The 21,837-nt window shown below is 39.5% G+C and overlaps 1 protein-coding gene across 2 annotated transcripts in view; it reads left to right on the top strand.

Annotated features, from left to right (window-relative positions):
- The window catches only part of Vps41 (VPS41 subunit of HOPS complex), a 152,308-nt gene that overhangs the window by 32,484 nt on the left and 97,987 nt on the right, over positions 1–21,837 (top strand). For both annotated transcript variants that reach the window (XM_048460771.3, XM_048460772.3), the window contains exon 4: positions 4,270–4,347. In XM_048460771.3, the coding sequence (XP_048316728.1) occupies positions 4,270–4,347 (78 nt within the window). The remainder of the gene's footprint in view (positions 1–4,269; positions 4,348–21,837) is intronic.

The following is a 21,837-nucleotide window of genomic DNA, read 5'->3' on the forward strand; positions in this document are numbered from 1 at the left end:
AATGCAGTCATAACTTGTCTGATTTGTTTTGCCAGACTTATTTTACTTATATACCATTTAGAAGTTCCTATATGTCATAGTAGGGATCAATACTTTACTTTTTTACTGCTAAAGAATAGTCTGGTGTATGGTCATGCCATAATTTCTGTATCCATTAGCCGGACTGGTGGACATTTTGCTCTTTGCTGATTTTAAGTTGTGTGTTTCTCTTTTCAAAACGTCATCACAGCTGCCCTTGTAGACCTTCCTGGTCATTTCTGGTGTTCCCCGCTCTCTCTTCTACTTTTTGTCTGTTTTCCCTGACATTCTTTCTAAAACTGGCTCCTCTATGTTTCATATTGGTTTGTGTTTTCTTTTTGCCAACATGCTGAGCTCTCAGAACAGCATGTGGGCTTTCTAGGTGCCTCTTCCCTTTGTTCTTTTTATTGGAACCTTAGCATGTACATGTTGGGATTATCTTCTCTTCCAGCTGTACCGCCTGCATTTTCTCTTGGGCATGCATTAGATGGGTCTTTCATCTGTGTAAAGCTGCTTATAATTTCCTGTCCTTTGTTATGCAACTTCTTGTTGTTGAGCAAGTTGTATCCACTCTGGCCTTTCTTCCCTGTCTGTGTCTGTTTTCTCATTCTTCTTTCCAGGTTTATCACACAACTCTTCCCATTTCGTGGATCTTAGAGGTACTGCCACTTTAAACCGTCTTTACATTTAATTGCAATTGCTTATTTTTTACATGTGCCTTCCTCAGTGCAGCAAAACCTTTATTGCATTTGCTCATTGTCCAAGTACATTATAGCTCTTTTTGTGTGCTTATTGAATGAACATTTGAATGCATGAAATGAAGAGCCATGTTTGTCCCTTTGTTATCACCATACATAACGAATTGGCCAGAGAACTGGTAATTGGGAAGGATTGTCAGTGCTGATGTTTAGGACATAGACTCTTAGCTGAGCCCCGTATTTTTATGAAGAGGATTCTGATTGAGTTGATAGCATATCAGTTTTATTTGTGCTTTGTTTCTGCAGTTCTGAGTGCAGGGCAGAGCAGCCATAAGCTTTGAATCCCAACTGTCTCCTGAGTCCTCCATTTCATCATTTGTTTCTGTCCCCGATTGCACTCGGTAGCTGTTTCTAAGTACTTTGAATATTATAGAACACTCTGGGAAGGGCTAAACAGACATGCGTTGTGGTTCCTTTTTTTGGTGATTCTGTAGAGCTGCTCACAAACCCATCTGTTTCACCCACATGGAGTTGAGTTGTGCACAGTGGAAGCACTGCACTGCCCACCTTTTATAAAGCAAATAAGTTTTCTTTAATTAAATGTTAGAGAGGACATTAAAGCTATATTTATGATTATGCAGTCTAGATTTTACATATTTTCAGGCTAAAAAAAAAGCAAAATCTAATACCTAAGAAGGCCAAGGAGATAAAAAAAAGTATTAGGTTCTGGAGAATTTAATAAAATTTGTTTTAATTATATTTACCCTGCTTCTCTTATTCTCCCCATCCCCAGGTTCTCCCTCTTTTCCCCATCCACCCAACTTTGTAGGGTTTTTTTTTCCCCTGTCAACAACCAAATTGTGCTTCCCAAATATTCTTGGGGGTGAGGCCTTTCACTGGAGCATGGTCAACTTACCAGGGGCTACATTTTAGAGAAAACTGACTTTCTCCCAGCAGCTAGCAGTTGCGATAGACCCCATGACTAGAGGTGGGGTTGTGTGCCAGCTCCTTTCTTCATAGTGGGTTTGGTCTGCCTTGGGCATGCCTTGCAAGTGCTCAGAGTGCAGACGTGCAGGTGCCTTGTTGTGTCCAGAGGATAGTTTCCTTATAATCATTCACTACCTCTGGCTCTTAAACTCTTCCTCACCAATTCGGCAGTGATTCGTGAACCTTGGGAGGAGGGGGATATACATGTTTCATGTAAAGTCAAGCATTCTGTGCCTTGACCAGGTTTTATTGCTTTTATTTGTTTGTTTATTATCTGTGTAGGTGTGTGAGAGATTGTTTATATGTATATATAGGCATGATTGAGCCATGGTATGTATATAGAGTCAGAGGACAGCTTGAAGGAGTTGGTTCTCTTCATATACCACACAGGCAGATCCTAGGGACTGAACTCATCTGTTTTAGCAGCAAGTACTTTGACCCTTTGAGCCCAGAGACTCACGGTTTTTAATGGCTAGAAGGAAAATAAAATTTGAAGGATTTGTTTTTACATTCTGTTATATTATGGACAATTTTGTATTTTGCATTTTTGCTGCATTTTTAGTCAAAAGCATTAGCAGAGGATTATATGAATTATTCATAATTTCAGTAATTAAATAAATATGATCAGCAAATTAAATGTTATTTAGAAGGGCATTTAGTTGTTTTCATCTAAGGCACATTAGCATTTGTTTACTGTTCTAAGTGGTTAAATATTTTCCTGAACAAAAGATAGCTCATCATACAAATACCTATAAATTTTTTATAAATGGTCCAAATTTATCATACCTTTATATCAAAACTTTAAAATAATAATTATATTTTACTATCTATCCTAAGTTGATAAAATAGGTTTTATCAGAAAAAATTTCAGAAAAATAGCCAAGGAATTATATTTAACCTCTAAATTTTTCCTATAATAGAATGCAGTTATTTTTTAAAATGGTCTTTACAATAATGCCACAGAGTGACACAATATTACTGCATTTTGAAGATTCAAACTCCCTTAGTTTTATAACAAACTATATGCAGAATTTATGAGGAGAATCAATACTGTGAGATACTTGGGGTGCAGTGAGCTTTTAAGACCCATTTTTTTACCGCAGAGAGCCGTCAAATGGCATATCGCTTGCCTTTGGTTAGCATTTTATGTGGCATCTCCTGTTCAGATACAGTCATTGTCACTCTGAAGATAAAATGACAACCGCTTGGGTCCTCTAGTTCTGATTAGAATGTTCTTGTGCTTTGGAGAAAGCATTCCTGCTTGGTTTAAATATTAGACTAATTTCGCACCAGGATCACCTCTTCTCCCTTTCACTTGCAGCACCCAAGCCTCCTGTTTGCACCAGGCTTGCTGTCTGCCCCGGATGACTAATCGTCGTGGCACCTGGTGCATTCAGGCAGTCCTGTGCAGCGGAATCGTCATCCCTAGTTATGTCTGCACACCTGATGTTTTATTAACCAGTATTGATTTTTTTACCCAGGGGACTTTTTTCTTCCTGAAAAAAGGCAACCTTGCAGGAGTGAAAGGCATTGCAGGGGATGAATTTCTAATGAACCCCTTTCCCCCTTTTGTGGCTCCTCTTTAATGTAGCTTCGTATTTTAAGTGCCAGAATTGAAATTTCATTTTTAGCAATTCTATTTTGATAAATCCTTTCAAATCTTGACTTTCTGTAAGGTTATTTTTTAAAGATTGTGCTGCTTGACTGAGATGCTTAGTAGTGCCTATGAATTTGAGCATTTCATTATAGGCTGCAATGAAGCATGCTCGCATGCAGTGAAATACAGGGGATTCTGGACTATTTGAGTAATGCTTAGAGAAATGAAAAGGAAGAAAAATCTCATGTCGTATTTCAGGTAGTTCTTAAGTTTCTTCTGGCTTGTTTAGGATCAGTTCAGAGGAATAAAGAAACAGTGGGGTATGTGAACCAGTCCGATATCATAAAATGAATATGTAGCTCAGCAGTTACTTAGTGACAGGAAAGGATTATTTTTGCATTGGTATATAAACATTTATGCTCAGTGTTATGTGGTACCATTTATAGAGATATCCTGAAGCTGTTGATACAAGAACATCTGAGGTTTTTCATACCTCAAATGGCATGGAATTTTCCAGTCAGAAACAATACTTTATTGTTCTTAAGCTTTTTCCCCTCATTGGACTGAAATGACGGGCCTATATTTCCACATTTAAGTTCAATTAGGGAGTGTCTTAATCATTTCCCCTGACTTTGGGTTCAGCTGCAGCATGTTTGAGCCTTTACTGCTGCATTTTTAATTTACTGCCCCAGTCCATCAGGCACTGTGTACACAGTGCGTACACGCCATTAGTTGTCAGTAGATGAGGGTCCTCATGCGTCATCCTGACAGCTGACTTGCACAGTCTTGGTAAATAGGCCTGGTTCTGTCATTTCCCCCAAGCTGGAGGCATGCCTTTTTTAAGGAATGCTTGTCTTCCAAGATATTGCAGATGATTGTGTATTAAATGCTTCACTTTGAAAAGGTTTTTATTAACTGTATGCTAACACACTGAGTATTTATTAATTGACCTCTCTGCTTTTCTTACAGTTTTTGGCACTGGGCACACATTATGGCAAGGTTTATTTACTTGATGTCCAGGGAAACATCACTCAGAAGTTTGATGTAGTAAGTATGTAGTATAAAATAGTGTACATGTTAAGTGTCATGCTAATAATTTGTGATTGTCACAGTTGAGTAGCATAAGAAGGCGTTAATTAAATTAGAGTGCTAAGAGTACAGTCTAAAATTTTTAGTATATTCCTTAAGCTTTAAAGATGAACTAGAGAAAGGAATATCTGTAGATACAAGTATGTATGTATATATATAGTTTGACTGATGTGTTTATACTTACATACTGTTTGTATTAATTTATTTTTATAGACATTCATTTGACTTTGAATGGAGCATTAAGATAGTACGTAGTGCACATATATTTAATTGGCAGTGTGGAATGTCTAGCTCAGTGATTCAAATGCTATGACCTTTTAATACAGTACCTCATAATGTGGTGATCCCCAACCATAACATTATTTTGTTGTTACTCCACAATTGTAATTCTCCTACTGTTATGAATCATAATATAAATATCTGTTATTCAGTATATCTCTTTTTAAAAAATTATTTATTATGTATACAACATTCTGCCTCCATGTATACTCACACACTAGAAGAGAGCTCCAGATCTCATTACAGATGGTTATGAGCCACCATATGGTTGCTGGGAATTGAACTCAGGACCTCTGGAAGAGCAGCCAATGCTCTTAACCACTGAGCCATCTCTCCAGCCCCTATTCAGTATATCTTATATTTGACTCCCAAAAGGTTTGCGACCTACAGGTTGAGAACTACTGGTTTAGATGAACTGTCATTAAAACAAAAGATTTTGCTTTTATTAGTGAATAATGCTAACTTAAATGCCTGGGAGTTTGTGAGAATTTGTGTGTGAATCTGTCTTTGATGTCTGGATTGTCTTGCCCTCTCATTGAGTTGCCAAATGTGATTGAAGCTTCACTGACTGTGTTGGTGTATTTGTTTACCTCTTTTGGTATATATAATTCAGATATTTTATATGAATGCTTTTAGGCTTACTTGATTGGGACTTTGGTATTCAGGATGAAGTTTGGTTTTTCTGTTTAATGCCTACCTTAAAGGTATTGGTAATTTCTGCTTTTTTGTGTGACTATAAAAATGTGGAATGAAAAGATGATTATTTTGCCGGGGGCAGATGTCAAGTTTTTTATTTTTAAGATTTATTTTTGTGTATGAGTATTTTGTTTGCATGTATTTATGTCTACTACCTGTGTCCCTGGTACATGCGGAAGTCAGAAGAGGGACATGGATCCCTGGAACCACGGACTTGCTCAGAGTTGAACCCAGGGGCTCTGCAAAAGCTCCAAGTACTCTGAACTGGTGCGCCTGGCTATTTCTCTAGTGGGGTAGGGGAGGCATGGCAGATTTTAAAAACCAGTAACAAAGCATTCAGCTCTCGTTGTGACCTATTCTAGGACACTGCATGTGACACACAGGAGGAAAGGAATATAACATCCAGGAAAGGAAATGTGCCCTCTCGCTGCACTGCACCATCAGGGCAACCACGGGTTTCGTTTTTTTTTTTTAATTATTATTAATTTTTTGCTCTCTTAATCGCCTTTTTTGGCAAGAGGAATATATTCTTTACTCTTCCCTCATCTGTTACTTTGGACTCTGCCTGTACATCTTGGAGAACTAAGCCTTTGGGCTTTCTACTGTGATCTGTTAACACACGAGGGGAGAAGTGGGTCTGGTGGAGCATTACACATGACTTCCCAACTTTAAAACAAAGTTTGCCTGAGCAGTCTCTTAAATCTTTTGTTTGTTTGTTTGTTTGTTTGTTTGTTGTTTTTTAGAGTTTCTCTGTAGATTTTAGGGCCTGTCCTGAAACTTGGCTTTGTAGATCAGGCTGGCCTCAAACTCATAGAGATATGCCTGCCTCTGACTCCTGTGTGCTGGTATTAAAGGTGTGTGCCACCACTGCCTGGCTCTTAAGTCTTTAATATGCATTGTTTAGAATGTGTGTGTTTGTTTACCCATGAGGTTCATATACGTTTGTTGCCAAGAAGCAGTCTTTGTGTGTACTGAGCCTGTGCCTCCGATCCATCTTCTGTGAGTCAGCACTATGTAAGCTATGTCCTCCAGCAGTCGCTGTTTAGCCTGATCTCGCCCATGACATTGGTGCCTTGCGATTGGTGTTCAGTTTGTAGTGATCTCACCCATAAGATTGTCTCAACTTTTGCTTTTGGGCCCTGTCTGACGCCTCTGAAAACTAAACTTATGTCGTGTTTGTTGTTTTCTTTCTTTTCTGTTTTTTTCCCCTTTCATTGGCGGATGAAGATGATGATTTGATGAGATTTTTCTTTGTTTAGTCTTTCCAAGAAATTTGATAATCTGCCCTGGAAGAGTTACTGTGTAAGCACACGGCTTCCTGATGGCTCTCATCAGATTAGAATTTTAAGTCTCAAATATCAGGTCGTCATTATCTTTTGAAAGAAGTACTAATATCAGTTTCAAATCTGTCATGAGATTTTTATTTCCTTCTTCCTCTGTTTCTAATGTGGTTGATTTGTAGGGCTCAGTGTGCCTCTTCTTTAAAACACTATCCTTCAATTTTGAAACCATTGTTAGCGCTTGAATTTCTTCAAACATAGTAGTTGCCTATTTTACATTGCTCTGTATTGTTTTTTTTTCATTTATTTATTTATTTATTTATTTATCTGACAGAATCTCACTCTATGACCTTCAACCCCAATTCTGTGAACTCTCATGTATCAGAGGAAGACTTGGGGAAGGGCTCTAGCTCCTCCCAGACTGCTGGGGCTGTAGGTGACAGTCTAGCTTCTGGCCATGGTTGCCAAGTTATTCTACAACCTTTCTCTACGTTAGGAAGATAAAAAGAGAAAAGCAAAGATTTTTAAGAAATTAATGAATACCTTTGCCTTAATTTTTATCTGTATGTAAAAAATAATGTAGACAAGTTAAGATCAGACAAAATAGTAATTCATTATATTATTTGTATAATCTTTTTTACTTTCCTCAAGAAATGCATTTCAACCCATTCATTGCATTGGTACTTTAGATTCCAATAGCAGAATAACGAAGCAGTGGTGTTGACCTTGTTGGCAAAGGACGGAAGGCACACTTTACAAATGTGTCTAAGGTGATTCAGATATTTGAGCTAGATAGTGCCATTATGCCAGAAGCTAACTTCCTCTTACCTATGTAATATAAGAGAAGAAAACTGAACAACTCATTAAAAAAGTAATATTACTTTTGCTGTTAATATCTCAAGAGGAATAATGTTGTTGGTAGAATCTACTACAGCTGAACAAGGATGCCTGATAACCCACTCTGAAGAAGTTCATTTTGAAGAAAAAACTTGTAGTACATACGTCCATAAAGCTGTATGTCAGCAATGACAGCCATATTGGTGAGATTTTATGAGTGTACCTTCCCTCAAGAGCCGTAGAACATCGAGCAACCACAGTACCAGGCTGGAGAAACCCTCATATAAACTGGTCAGGGTTGTTCAAGAAACTCTCAAACCATAATGGGCTTTTACTATTGCCCTTGGTTGTTTCCCAGGGTGTGTGTGTGGGGGGGGTAAGCCCTTGTTGCTGAAGACACCATGATCTTCAGGCATGAGTCTCAGAGGTTGCCAAGCTGGAACGGTCCTGAAAGCCTCCTCCCTGAGGATTAGATTTTATGGTACCAGAAGGCACCATGCAAGCTTCAAAGGAAGGAAGCAACCAACGGTCCTATCTAGCTATGGCACTTTAACCACAGTAGCAACCAACATGGGATGATGAACCTATCAGTGACTCCTATACTCTGGCAGTAACCAACAGCTCTCTCTAATTGAACTTATAAGCCACTCAACAAGAGGAAAGTCATACTTGGTACTGGATACCTAGCCAGGCTAATGAAGCTTAGGGCTACTTAGGGCTAATGAAGTCGTGGATCTTGGAGGAGAACCTACAACTTAAACCATTGTTATTTGTAGCTACATTCTGTCCTTATACCCACAGATACGTGTAGTTCTCAACCTCATTCATAAAACTCTGGGTTTTTTTTTTCTGTTTTTTTTTTTCTGTTTTTTTTTTTTCAAGACAGGGTTTCTCTGTAGCTTTGGAGCCTGTCCTGGAACTAGCTCTGTAGACCAGACTGGTCTCAAACTCACAGATATCCTCCTACCTCTGCCTCCCAAGTGCTGGGATTAAAGGTGTGCACCACCACCGCCCGGCTTAGATAGAGACATTTGCAGAAAGTCACCATTCATGAAATGTAGAATTGTAGATCCCAGTCCCAGTTGCTATATCAACAACACAACTCCTGCACCTGAGGCTAAAGATTCATTGTGGAAGGTAGAACACAAGCATTATAAGAACTAGAGGAACAGAACATTCCCTTTGAGATTGTGTTGCCTGGAAATGTCAAAAATACTGCCACTTCTTTCCCATTCTTGCTCCTGATGTGAAGGGATGGTATAGAAAATTCATCTGAATTGAAATATTCTTTCCAGGAGGGAGGGAGAGGTTCATAGACTCAGAAAGCTGAAGAAACAAGGCCCAAGAAACTCATGAATGACAAGATTTTTAAGCCTCTCCCTACAATTAAAAAAAAAAAAGTACTAACATTTGCTGGGGAATATTGATTCTCCCTTCTCAGGAGTCACTCGCTAATTGCTTCTGTATAGTTCTTTACTTAGGAGTGGGTCCTTGTGAGATTTCCTTTATCCACATTGGTGTGTCAGCTGGTGTTGTCATTGTTAAGGTCTTATATAGGCTACAAAATTAATCAAAGACTTCAGCGTGAGTTCCCAAAACACTGAAACTGCTAGGAAAAAACATGGGCAATACCCTGCAAAATACAAGGAAGTATAGGAAAGATATTTCTGAATAGGAATCCATTTGTTCAGGAAATAATGTCCTCATAAAACCAAAATATTTCTGTATAGCAAGGGGGGAAAATTGAGCACTATAGAGTGCAAGGAAAATCTACCAGTTATGACTATGATATGTAGGATCAATATCCAGATTATATAATGAACTCCAAAACAAAGAGTCAAGAAAAAATTTAAAATTGGCTATGAATTTATTCTTCAAGAGAAGAAATAAAGTGGCTTAAAAAGTCTAAAAAACTATCCAACACCCATAGCAAACATGGGAAATGTAAATAACTGCTTTGAAATACATGCTGGTGAGGGTGTGAGGGAAAGGGAACCTCATCCGCTGTGGGTGGGATTGTAGACTGTTGTAGGCATTCTGGAAGTCAGCGTAAAACATTCTCGAGAAACTGAAAATAGATCTGTGATACGAATCAGCTGTACCACTGTCTTAGTTTGCTTTCAATTGCTGTGATAAAGGTCATGATCTAAAGCAACGTGGGGGAGGAAAAGGTTTATGTGTCTTGTACATTACAGTCCATCACTGAGGGAAGCCAAGGCAGGAAATTAAGACAGGAACTTGAGGGGAGTTTGACCCTCCCACATCAGTTATTAATCAAGAAAGCATAGTATAGACATTCCTATAGGCAATGTGATGAAGGCTTTTTTTTTCATTTGTGATTCTTCTTCCCAAATAATTCTAGCTTCTGTCAAGTTGACAAACAAATAAATAACCAATCCAATCAATTCTTGGCATGTTCCCACAACAGTAATCTAGGAAAAACACTTCACAGAGATAATAAAAGTTAATTAGAAAACACATTGTAGATGTAAAGGAAGTTGTGGAAAGCTTAGGAACAAGCATGCCCACACAACAGTCAGAAGATGACATATGAATAAAATGAATACAGAGAAGCAGCTAGAGCTCAGATTGGAAAGGTGCATTCCTGGCCATGGCCAGGGCTTTTCCTTTTTCTGAACACATGCATTATTATCATTTTCCTTGGAGTTTGGTCCTTCATCTGGTCCTTCATCTGGTCCTTCATCTTGCCAGTTACAGCTCCATGTTCTTATGTAAGGTCCTGGAGGGTTTAAGTCAAGTCTATGATGTATTCCATCTTGCTCCTGCTCTTCTTCTTGGGCTGTTCGGTGCGCAGTAAACATATATTGGTTGGTAGTTGTTGTAATCTGCTGGCCTGGTCTGTCACCTGGGTACCCTGTCCCTGTAAGACATCTCTGCCCACTCCCAACCCTCCTTCCACCTAGGCAATTGGATCTCCTCCCACCTCTTCTCCCTCCTTCCCTCCCTCTCTCCTTCTCTCTCTGCCCTTCTTCTGGAGAGGCAGCTTCTGCCTCTCTCTCTTTCCCATCCTCCTTCCCCTTTTCCCCTCCCCCCCATAACCCACTAAATAAACTCTATACCCAAACTTTCTCTGCATGGCATATGTCTCATGTCTCCCACTGAGGCCTCAGGCCACCCGCCAGGAGACAGACAGAGTCCTTGAGTGACCCTCTGCTGGCCCTCCTGGGACCAGTCCCCCACCATATAAATGATAGCACTAGTACCATGTTTTGTTCCCACATGCTAGTTAGTTGTCATTGTGTAATTTTTCAGGTGCATCTGGGAATCAGGTCTTACCTGCCTGTGTATCATTCACCCCAGGTTTCTCGCTGTATTTATGATTAAATTTTTTCTATTGCAACCTGTTATAGAGTGAATTGTATCTCCTTCCCTAATTCATATTTTGAAGCCTTAAAATAGTATTTGGGAATGTGATTTTGGGAGGTGATTAGATTTAGATAAGGCGATGGGGAAGGGGATTAGAAACACCAAAAAGATCCCCTACCCCAGAACTGGGACACACTGTTGTGTAAGTTGCCCTGGTCATAGTATTTTTTAGCGTACATCTAGCTGACCGGTATAAGCTGTTGACTTTAAACCTTGCTGATTGTTTTCTTATCAGCTTAACACAACCTAGACATATCTGGGATGAAGCTATCTCAGTTGAAGAATTACTTCCATCAGAATGACCTGTAGGCAGGTCTGTGGGAGTTTTTTTGATTTCTGATTATGTGGGAGGGCCCATCTCTCTGTGGATGATGCCATCCCCGGGCAGGTGGTCCTGAGTTGTATGAGAAACCAGGTTGAGCAAACCATGGGAAGCAAGCTTGTGAGCAGTATCTTTCTATGCCTTCTCCCATCCTCTTTGGAGTTTCTGACCTGAGTTCTCTCAATAATGACTGTAGTGTGGAGGTGGAAATAGAAATAGAAATAGAAATCTTTTCTTTCCCATGCTGGTTTTGGTCAGTGTTTTATCACAGCAATAGAAGACAAACTAAGACACTAGTCCAAATAATTGTTTTTGAGAATTTCATATATGAGTATTATATTATATCATCTTTCTTCCCTTCTTTCTTCAATTCCTCCTGTCTCCACCCTACACTCCCTTTCAGATTCAAGGCCTCTTTTTCCTTAGTTATTTTTGCTGTACATGTGCACACGCACAAATGCCACCTGCAGAGTACTATTTGTGTTGCTTTTGCATATATGTTTCCGGGCTAAAATTTTAATACATACACAGGCTTTTTTTGGTTGCTATCGGAATTCTTAAACCTTTTGAGTTTGGGTGTTGAGGAGACTTTCAAAGATCATTCAAAGCATAGAAGATGCCAGGTAAGGAAGCCAGGAGCAAATAGACTTTGTTCTAGTATGTGCTCTTTGCCCTTTACTCCTCAGGTCTCCTTATACGTCTAGTATAGGTCTCATCTCTTAACTAAATTTCAAAGGGTGTTTTGTTATTAGTTCCTTCTGTGAGAGATTTCCTGTCTGCCCCTGCACTTGGTACTTGACCACCATTGGACTGGAATGCACTTTTGATCTTAGATTGTCTTCTTTGGGGTAGAATTATCTCTAATACAAACGAGCTCTTATTTCCTTCTATTGATATGTAAATGATGTTAGGGAGATACGTGTATTTCAGCAAAGATAACTCTGTCTTCTCTCTTTGCCAACACAACCCTAAAAGTTTTCTCTTTTTTTCAGGCTTCCCAAATTGCATTTTTTATACTCATTCAAAATTCTTTGTTTACATGACTTAATTGTCTTCTCTGTGTTACATTTGGTACATGCATTTACATTTTTTTACACAAATTGTTTTTATATCCTTTGAAGTACTTAGCATATAGGTTTCATAACAGTGAGGAAGACAGTAAAAGTTCTCTGAGCTAATATGCTATATGACAGTGTTTCAGTGGTGGTTGGTGTATGCTACTGCCATCCTGTAAGGTTAGATTGCTGGAAGTTTTAGTACCTAACTTCGTAAACACTCTAAAAGTGGTACAATCATGACCTTGCTTGGTAGCACTTCTCATAATGTTTTGTAATACTTTAGTTCAAATTTGAAAAATTCCACATATCAGGACAGTCTTCCAGATAATTAGAGTATCTTCTTCTCACATTCGAGTAACTATGCATGCTTACATTCGTGATTCCCCAGCTGTTTTTTTGCTTACTTGTCATGTGACATGTGTGATATCAGGGGTGATTATTTATTGGAAGAATCCTGGGGGTCAGGTCTAAGAACTTCAGCTAGCTCTCCTCAATCAAAGAAACCATGCTTTACACTGTAGGACCACTTGTGCCTGCTACCTATCCTGAAGCAGATATTGACTGTAGTATGCTATTTTTGCTGTGGCATCATTAATTAGGAAGCAGGGTTTGTATCTGTTGATGTGATCAGAATGATGCATTGTTGGCCCAAATGTGCCAGCACCTAAAATTCTTATGTAAGACTGATTGACAGGTCTCAGACTCTCATACGCTTAGAGAACCTGTTTTCTATATTTGAGCACAGTGTTTTCAGTGATAAGAGATGTGTCAAATGTTGCGATTTACTTAAATGGAAAACATTCGAACTTTTGATAAATGATGCTGAGGAAACTCACATTTCCAATTTTCTGCATTAAATATAATCTTAAGTTTGTGGATTAGGCGCAGGTACCTTGATAACTGTGGCACCCATGCATCTAAGTGAGTAAGAAAATTCATTTGACATCAAGGCTGCTTGTCTAATTTAGAGTCAAGTGTAGAGTGAGGGATGCTGGAATATCTGACCCTTTTGTGGTCAGTGTGTTTGGGTAGATATCACTTCAGCAGCTAGATTTTAATAGTTCTTCACAGAAGGAAATACGCTGGAACTTTGCCTGTTTCAAAGTCGAGACTGAAGTAATTTTAACTTCCTAAAACATGACGGTGCTGTGAGATGGGTAGCAGCCTGGAGCTTAGCTGCCTGAAACCTGGCGATTATTTACTTCTGCAGACAGAGCACTGTCAAGCTGGTTCTTTCTTTGGGGCTCAGTCATTTATTTTAAAGAAAGACTGAGAGAAAAATCATGAGCAAGGTGAGACTCAGGAGCAGCAATCACATTTGCAAGAGGGAGACCGAGAACCCATGGAAGCTGGAATTGGGAGTTTTGCGGTTTGGGTGCCTGGGTTTCGGGTCGTCACAGTTGCGCTAGACAGGGTGCTGGATTCTTCTGTGAAACAGGGAATCACCAGGCTAAGGAGTGGTTATCAGAAAGTGTTCTTATAAGCATTTGTGTATCCTCTGGCATCTTGAGACTAGGAGAGTGGGCAGCAGAGGATAGTGACAGAGATGTTCTGGCAGGGCTAGCCAGTAGACATCAAGAAGAGAGTGCTGGGATTCAAGAGGTCTCTGTAAGGCCTTGAAGTTTGAGACAGTTGGGGAGTGAAGTGAAACCAGGAGAGTAATGGTAGATTGGATGTCATGAACAGATGGCAGGGCCTTTGTGTATGGATCAGGTCTGCTTAGATAGTTTAACAGCGTTTTTACCTTGAGTTTGTTTTATTTAGAATAGACTTTTTAATATCTTGGAACCCTGACAGAGTATGTCTCAAAATAATTGTATATATTTCCTTCTTAATCTGTTTTCCTGATTGAATAGATTTCTTTTTGTAGCACCCTCCCCCTTTTTGGAAATTATTTATTTGGCAATAATTTCCAATTATATTTTATCTAATTGACTTGTATATTAATTAGAACAGATAAACACTTGAAGCATATTTTCCTCCGTCTCTCCATATGAAAGCTTCTATAACATTCTCATCACTTGATGATTTATTTCATACTAATAAGATGCTACCATAACTTCTGGGAACACTGTTAATCTTAACTCTGTAGCTTTCTGTTTCATTGAGAGGAACAAAAACAACCATTAAAGCTTAGTAAAATCGGATGACCGATGTAATTAAAATAAAATGGCTACAGTTACAAAGAGTAGCCATGCCAAGTGTAGAGCATGTGGACTAGCTGACCCTTCTGCCTTCCCCTCTGCTCCTCTCTCCTCTTCTCTTCCCTCGTAGTGCTGGGGATCAAACACAGGGCCTTATGTTTGCTGGGAAGGTGCTCTGATTGTAAGCTATAGTTCCAGATAGGTGTGGAACTCGATGGCACTGATGCAGACATAACAGGCAGTGGGAAAGTTTTTAGGAAATTAGATCCAAAGCCCCATATGCCCAGGCTTCCTAGACATGGAGATGAAAACAAGTGTGCCTAGAGAGACATGTGTCAATAATCATGAGATTTTTTTTTATAGTACATTCCAGCTTTAGACAACCTTTGTTGTCTGTCTGCAGGTGAATGGGTAAACAAAGTTCATTCATATAATTGATTGCATTTTAAAAAAAATCATCCAGAAAAAAAGTGTATCCATTTGTTGTTATTTGAAGTTGTCAGTGTTCTGCACACATATCGAGTGATGCTGAACCCTAGAGTACAACTGGGATAAATATCCTTGGGTGGGTAGTGGTCTTTGAATATGTTCTGTATGGTGAGAAGACCAGACCAGATGCTATCAGGTTTCTGTTACAAGTATCTGTGTTTTCTTACAATAGGCATGCCATGTTATACCCGCCAATGTAGTTTAACAATGTGTTGTGTTGTTACTTCTGGTCACCAGCATAGGCCATTTAAATGTAAAACTTCATTGTCATTTAGATTTCTAGAAATGGCAAATATATGGATTTAGTCTTCATTTTTCTGTTTACTAATGAGGCTGTTTACTCTTGAGGGTGGTACATGTATTTTGTTAGTGTATATGTAAAGTTCTAAGTTGATTTGCACTTAAAAAGTTGATGGTTTACAGGTAAAAACCAAAGCATCAAGAAAGCAGCTCTTGATTAGGTTGGGTCATACAATGACTTAGATTCGGATCTGTTACTGGAAAGTCAAATTTAATGGTTGTCAACATTAAATTGGGAATATGTCTACTTTTATATTATCTTGGTATTTTAAATATGAGCTTTATTGGTTTGATTGACATATATATGCTTTGATTCTTACATTTTGAAAAAGATATATTTGTGCCATGTTTAACATACATATTCTGTAAAATTTTTACCTGTATTATGGCTTGAGAAATGGTTCAGTGGTTAAGAGCACTTGCTGTTCGTGTAGAGGAAATAAATTTGGTTTCCAGCAACCACAAGGGAACTTCAGAACCACCTAACTGTAACTCCAGCTCCAGGGACTCTGACTCCCTCTTTTGGCCTTTAAGCATCTTCCTGTACACACTGGCACACAGATACACAAATAAAAATAGTAAATCTTTAACAGAGTGGCATATATCTTCTAGTATGTGGTTTATATTTAAATTTCTCAGTTATAGCCGTTTCAGTTCATATTTTTTAATGGAGTAAATATGTGAAAAGGGACTGCAGACAATGGAATTCCAGGAATAATGCCTCTTCTAGGAATAACAGAAATAGGAGGACTCAGCCTTCAGGTTTATGTAGGAGATGTGAAAAGGGCAGGCATTGGACAAATGAGTGTAGGTCGACAAGAGATAAACAGGGCAACCTGTTGCCATCGGAAAACGAAATGAGGGGCCTCTTGTAGGCCCCCATGGCGAATGTGGTCCAGTCATTTCCAGTCACTACAGAAAACATGCCTCTTCAGGAAAATTAGAATGCCCCATGCCTGCTATTAAAAGCAATAACGGCCTGAGTTAAATGTGGTGAATGAATCAAGAAATCTAAGAGGACAAAATAAACGTTTATTCTGGCGGACTTCTATAAATGAACAAAGACCAAAGCTAAGAATATGTGTAAATGACAAATTTATTACTGACTTACTGGACACAGGTGCGGATGTAAATATCATTACTCCAGAATCTTGGCATCCACATTGGCGTCTTCAGGAGGTAGATATTCAGTTCCTAGGAATTGGAACCCTATCTCGAATAAGACAAAGCACGAGATGGGTCAATTATATAGGTCCAGACGGACAAGTATGAAAACTAAGGCCATATGTAACCAATATTGCAGTGAATTTATGGGGTTGTGACCTATTGCAGCAATGGAATACCCAAATTAACATTCCTGCTGCTTCTAGAGCCTGTATTTCTGAGGAAAATATTACAAGATATTATAGATGGCGGAAACCGGCCATTAGAGCTATACAAGAACACAACACAATTGATGGCCCTTCAGAGGTACCAACAGCCATGCCTCTAAAATGGTTGACTGAGAAACCAATATGGACTAAACAATGGCCTTTAGCTGAGGAAAAGTTACAGGCTTTAAGAACAGCTAGTACAAGAGCAATTAGATGCTGGACATACAGAAGAATCTACCAGCCCTTGGAATTCTCCTGTATTTGTTGTTAAGAAAAAATCTGGTAAATGGAGAATGGTGACAGATCTTAGAGCTATCAACAAGGTTATTCAACCTATGGGCCCTCTACAATCTGGAATTCCTCTGCCCTCCCTGTTACCAAAGGGATGGCCTCTTATACTTATCGATCTAAAAGATTGTTTCTTCACTATACCTTTACAAGAAAAAGATAGAAAAAAGTTTGTCTTCACAGTGCCTACTTATAATAACTCTCAGTCTGCAAGGAGGTACCAGTGGACCGTCCTCCCACAGGGAATATTAAACTCTCCCACCCTATGCCAATATTTTGTAAACCACCACAAGGTCATGGCTTACCGACATGAGTCTAGCCAATGTCCGTCTTGGGAAGGGGAATCATGGCGACTGCTTCATTGCCTTCTTCCCAACATTCTGTTCTGTCTACTCCACCCACCTAAGGGCTGACCTATCGAAAGGGCCAAGGCAGTCTCTTTATTAACCAATGAAAGTAACACATGAACATATGACCCTCCATCAAATATATATTAGTTTTCCCATTTATAGTTTGTGTGTGTGTGTATTTCTTCATCTTCAAACTGTTCCACAATCATATCTCAGCTTTATATAACAGTTTGGGGATGATTTGAGTTAATGCATGCGAAGTACTGGTTAAATGATAGATGTAAGGAGGTGAATCAAGTGGAGTGACTTAACTGCAGGCCTTTTTATACTTCTTGGAGAATATATGTTAGTTTATTCATGTAGTTAGACTTAATAATGTTATTGTAAATAAGACTGAGTATAAGGGAAGGAAGAAGGACAAGGAAAAGGAAGAGGCCTCTGTGGTGCCCATACTGACATCAACTCTACTAGCTGCTCCATTTGGTCCTTTGTTTATTTGGGAGGGGCCTATTTTTCTTATGTGGTGTAAATAGAGCTTAGTAATTAGAGTAGGGAGCTCTGTCCAGGGAAGATCTGGTGAGGTGACTGAGGAAGTTTCTTTATAATGCAGAGAGGCTGCAGCTTCATTTCTAGTGTACCTTTTCCTGTTGAGAGATCATAGTCCACTTGGAAAATGACCTGCTGGGAGTCTCCTTTGTACTGAGCATTATAGAAATAGGTTTTGTGGGGGAAAGTCCAGCTGAACTTGTGAATTGTGAGGTGCTATTTCTTTATCAGATATTGGAAAAGTAAATTAGGCAATGTTCACTTCGGTTAATGATTGGTTATGTAAACTGTTTGTATTGTTTATCATTTTTAGTTAAGTTTTTTTTTTTAACTGACTCTTAAATAGAAGGGTTTAACCTCTTGAATGTTTGGCTTTTAGCATTGCCACTGCAGAGTTGAAAATGAATATGACAATCAGAAGAACACCTTTATTGCTAGTGGATTTTCTCTTTGTCTGTGATAGTATCATTTGTTTGTATAGTGGAAAAAAAAACCCAGGGATGTCCGTGGGCCCTTAAGATGCTCATGCCATTGTAAAGTGGGTCATGGACAGGCATCTGGGCATTGTTTGGCTCTTGTGTATATTTGAGGTTGGCAGGGTCCCATGCACATTATGCCAGCTTTGAACTTTGAAGTCAAAGATGTCTTTGAACTTGCTTGCTCTTCTTGAGCCAATGTATAGCAGGGACTTAGAATAGCAGTGCAAGGGTGGTGAAAAGGACCTGTTTTAAAGGACAGTAGCATGTTCTTTATCCTTCCATATTTATATAGCTCAAAGATGGAAACTCATTTCTAGTGCTGTACTCTTACTAAAGCACATGACTCCACTGAATTGTTCTTGGAAAAGAGGAGAACTTTTTGGATGGGGCTGTAGTGTTTCCTATTGTATAGATTAGCTGTCAAGGGAACATGGTCAGCTCCACAACATTATCTCCACCTTTCTCCATACTCATCTGGACATTAAAACTAACTTGTTTCTTTTTGTTTTCTTTTTTTAAATTTTTTATTTTTTTGACTGAGCTAGCTGGGCCTTTTCTTTTTTCTTTTTGGTTTTTTGAGATAGAATTTCTCTTTGTTAGCCCTGACTGTCCTGGAACATGCCCTATAGACCAGGCTGGCTTTGAACTCTTAGAGTTCTGCTTCTGTCTCCCAAGTGCTGGGATTAAAGGTGTGCACCACCACCACCCAGCCAATTTCTGTTTATTTCTATGCAAACTTATTGTTTTAAGTAACACAGATCATCTGAATTGTATGGTATATGCAGATGTTACCTCTGCAGGTTCCTGTTGGAGTTGAAGGATTGGCACCATGCTTTCTATACTGAATTCTGTGCCATAGGCCAGCAGCACTGTTGTCAATAAAGGGCCTGCTAAAGGCCTTTTAATAAGACAGCAAATGTTCCTTTCCCCTGGGATCTAGTGGGCCTATAATGTAAAGTCTCTCTTTCTCTCTTTTTATATAATTGCTGAAGAAGAAGAAGAAGAAGAAGAAAATCTTCTTTTGCCTAATTGCAAAGAATATTCTTTTTTTCTGCTGCTGGTTAGCATCATAGGCTCCGTTCTTTTCTACTCCTCAGTGTTTGCTTCCGTCTCTGACATTTATCCATGTCATTTGCCCCATCGTTCTCTGTCCATTCTCTGAGGCTTCCTTTATCTTGTTCTCCCCTTTAGTAGTTCTTCAGATTGCACCAGCCTTGTTCAGACTTTTATTGAATCTCACATGGTTATTGCAGTAAAGCCCAACTGATCTCCCTGTCTCATGTCTCTGCAAATCCGTCCTCCACACAGCTGCCCAAGTAATCTTCCCAGAGTAATGCTGGACTTTCATTACAGCAAGCAAGTGGCTCCCAGATTCAGTGGAATCCAGCTGCCCTTCTGGATAGCACTCAGGACTTGGAGTTGGCCTTCACAGTGTTCTCCTGAACTGTAGTTCATACTATAGCTAGCGCTAGGTAGAATGTGTTTGCCTGTTGTTGCTCATGGAAATAGTGACCCATCGTCTTTGTGACATTGCCTTTAATGTTTACAGGCAGAAGAATATTTGATATTTGGTGTGGGAGAATTGTCTGTATTCTGTCAATCATATTTTAATAAAACGCTGATTGGCCAGGCAGGCAGTATAGGTGGGAAAGCCAGACAGGAAGTAGGGGTGGAGCAAAGAGACTGGGAGTATTCTGGGAAGCAGGAAGCTCCCTCAGCCGTTCCTGCGCAGACCACCAAAGAGCCAACATGTGAGCTGTCACACTGAGAAAGGTACTGAGCTGTGCGGCTAACATAGTTAATAATAATGGGTTAATATAAGTTACAAGGGTTTACAAGAAGCCTGAGCTAATGGGCCAATCAGCTTTATAACTTACAGAGATCTCTGTGTGATTGATTTTCTCTGGGACTTGCCGGTTGTGGGGTACCGGGCAAGAACAGATACCCCAACAAACTGACCCTCGTGTTACAGATATTCATTTAATAATTACTTCTTGTTCATTGTGCAAACATTGCCAAAATTTGCCAACAAAGTGATGACAGGTAATCATAGTGCAGTCCCCACTCCGGACCAACTGGTCTGAAGTTATGGTGATCTGGAAAGTAATGGGTTAGATTATTGTAGAGAGGCTGGGATCACAGCCTCCTCAGGGGCAGACCTGGTTTGTCCTCCCTCCTCCCCCCGCCATCCCCTTTAAATTCTGCTTGTGTCTTATAGGGAGTTTAGTAATAGTTAAACTTATCTTATTAAACCAAGCCATTAACAATTTGATTTTCTTACAACTTGTTTACAACAGTGTGGTGACAGCCTTCCTTTTTCTGTTATTCTTCCATGTTTTTGGTGGCTTTGTGTATGAACAAGGAAAGTATTTGCTCAATTAAATTTTTTTCATCATATTTTACATATTATATGTCTCCATTAAAAACTGAGTAGTATTTCATTTCAATTTATCTGTGTTTGGAATAAATGCTTAACTGTTTATTCTTTTAACACAGTGGCTTTCTAGGAATAAGGATCACTTCATATTTGGTGTATTCTCAGCAATTCTTTATTGGCAGAGTGACTGCCAGGAAGAAAAGGTTTTCTTTGTTCCTTATACAGCTGCCTGACTCCTTTGCCTTCTATAGCAGGGCCTTTTGATCTCTTTCTTGTCTCAGATGTAGTGTTGCTGACAACCATTTGAGGTGCCATGGTGAAACTAGAATCAGCTTATCCAAGATGTTCATCTGAGTCGTTAGGAAATTTAATATTGTCTCAGAGCAGTATGGTAAAGATGTAGAACCTGTAGACTCTGGGGAGATAGGCTCCAGGTCTGGACTTGCTCTTCATTCGTTTGTAGCAGAGGCGACTGCAGGTTAGGTCTCAAGCTGAATGGCCTGCCAAGCTTCATAGTTTAATAAGGGCAAGACCCTTTGCTTTGTTCGTCACTATGGATTTTTCTGTTCTTTCTTGCAGCAATCTGTATCCAGATGGTGAATGTCTGTCTAACGTACAAGTAAAAGAGGGAAAAGAATGCAGTTCTTTACGAAAGTATAGCTAGAAAACCCAGATTGGATTGGAAAGAACCAAAGACTTCCCTAAAAAGGTGGTATCATAGCCCAGATGGGAAGCTGCAGCAGGAAAAGTGTGCAGAGGCTGTGGGTGTAAGATTACTTACTGTCTGGTGTTGTGTGAAAGGCAGCCTTCTACTGCTGTCCATGGATGCAGCAGACATAAGCAGATGATGAAGTTTCACACAAAATGGTCTAGGAATCAGCAGTACATGACTTTCTTAGAGGGCAATCCCTTCCAAATCCTCACTGTTCTTTTAAAGGTTGTTAGGATTTAGACAAGGAACATCCATCTAATAAGTCTTCTGCAGGTGAAAAGCTGTTCTGTGCCCCAGCTCTGCAGAGGTTGCAGTGTCCTGGCAGTGCAGAGCAGCAAGGTCTGAGCCTTTTCCCAGTCAGACATGCTCACAAGGCTCTTTTTCTTCAACACTGGGTAGAGCAGCAACCTAAGGCGTTAGGGGCCAGGGGAGCTATTAAAGGTGGTAGCCTGTGACCTTCCAAGTTTATAGCACCCACATCTAGTCCTGTGTTCTTATAGGGGATGTGATTAAAACTCTTGAGTAGAAGAT

This window comes from Myodes glareolus, chromosome 14, assembly GCF_982192425.1.
Source record: "Myodes glareolus chromosome 14, mMyoGla1.1, whole genome shotgun sequence".
Lineage (NCBI taxonomy): Eukaryota > Metazoa > Chordata > Mammalia > Rodentia > Cricetidae > Myodes > Myodes glareolus.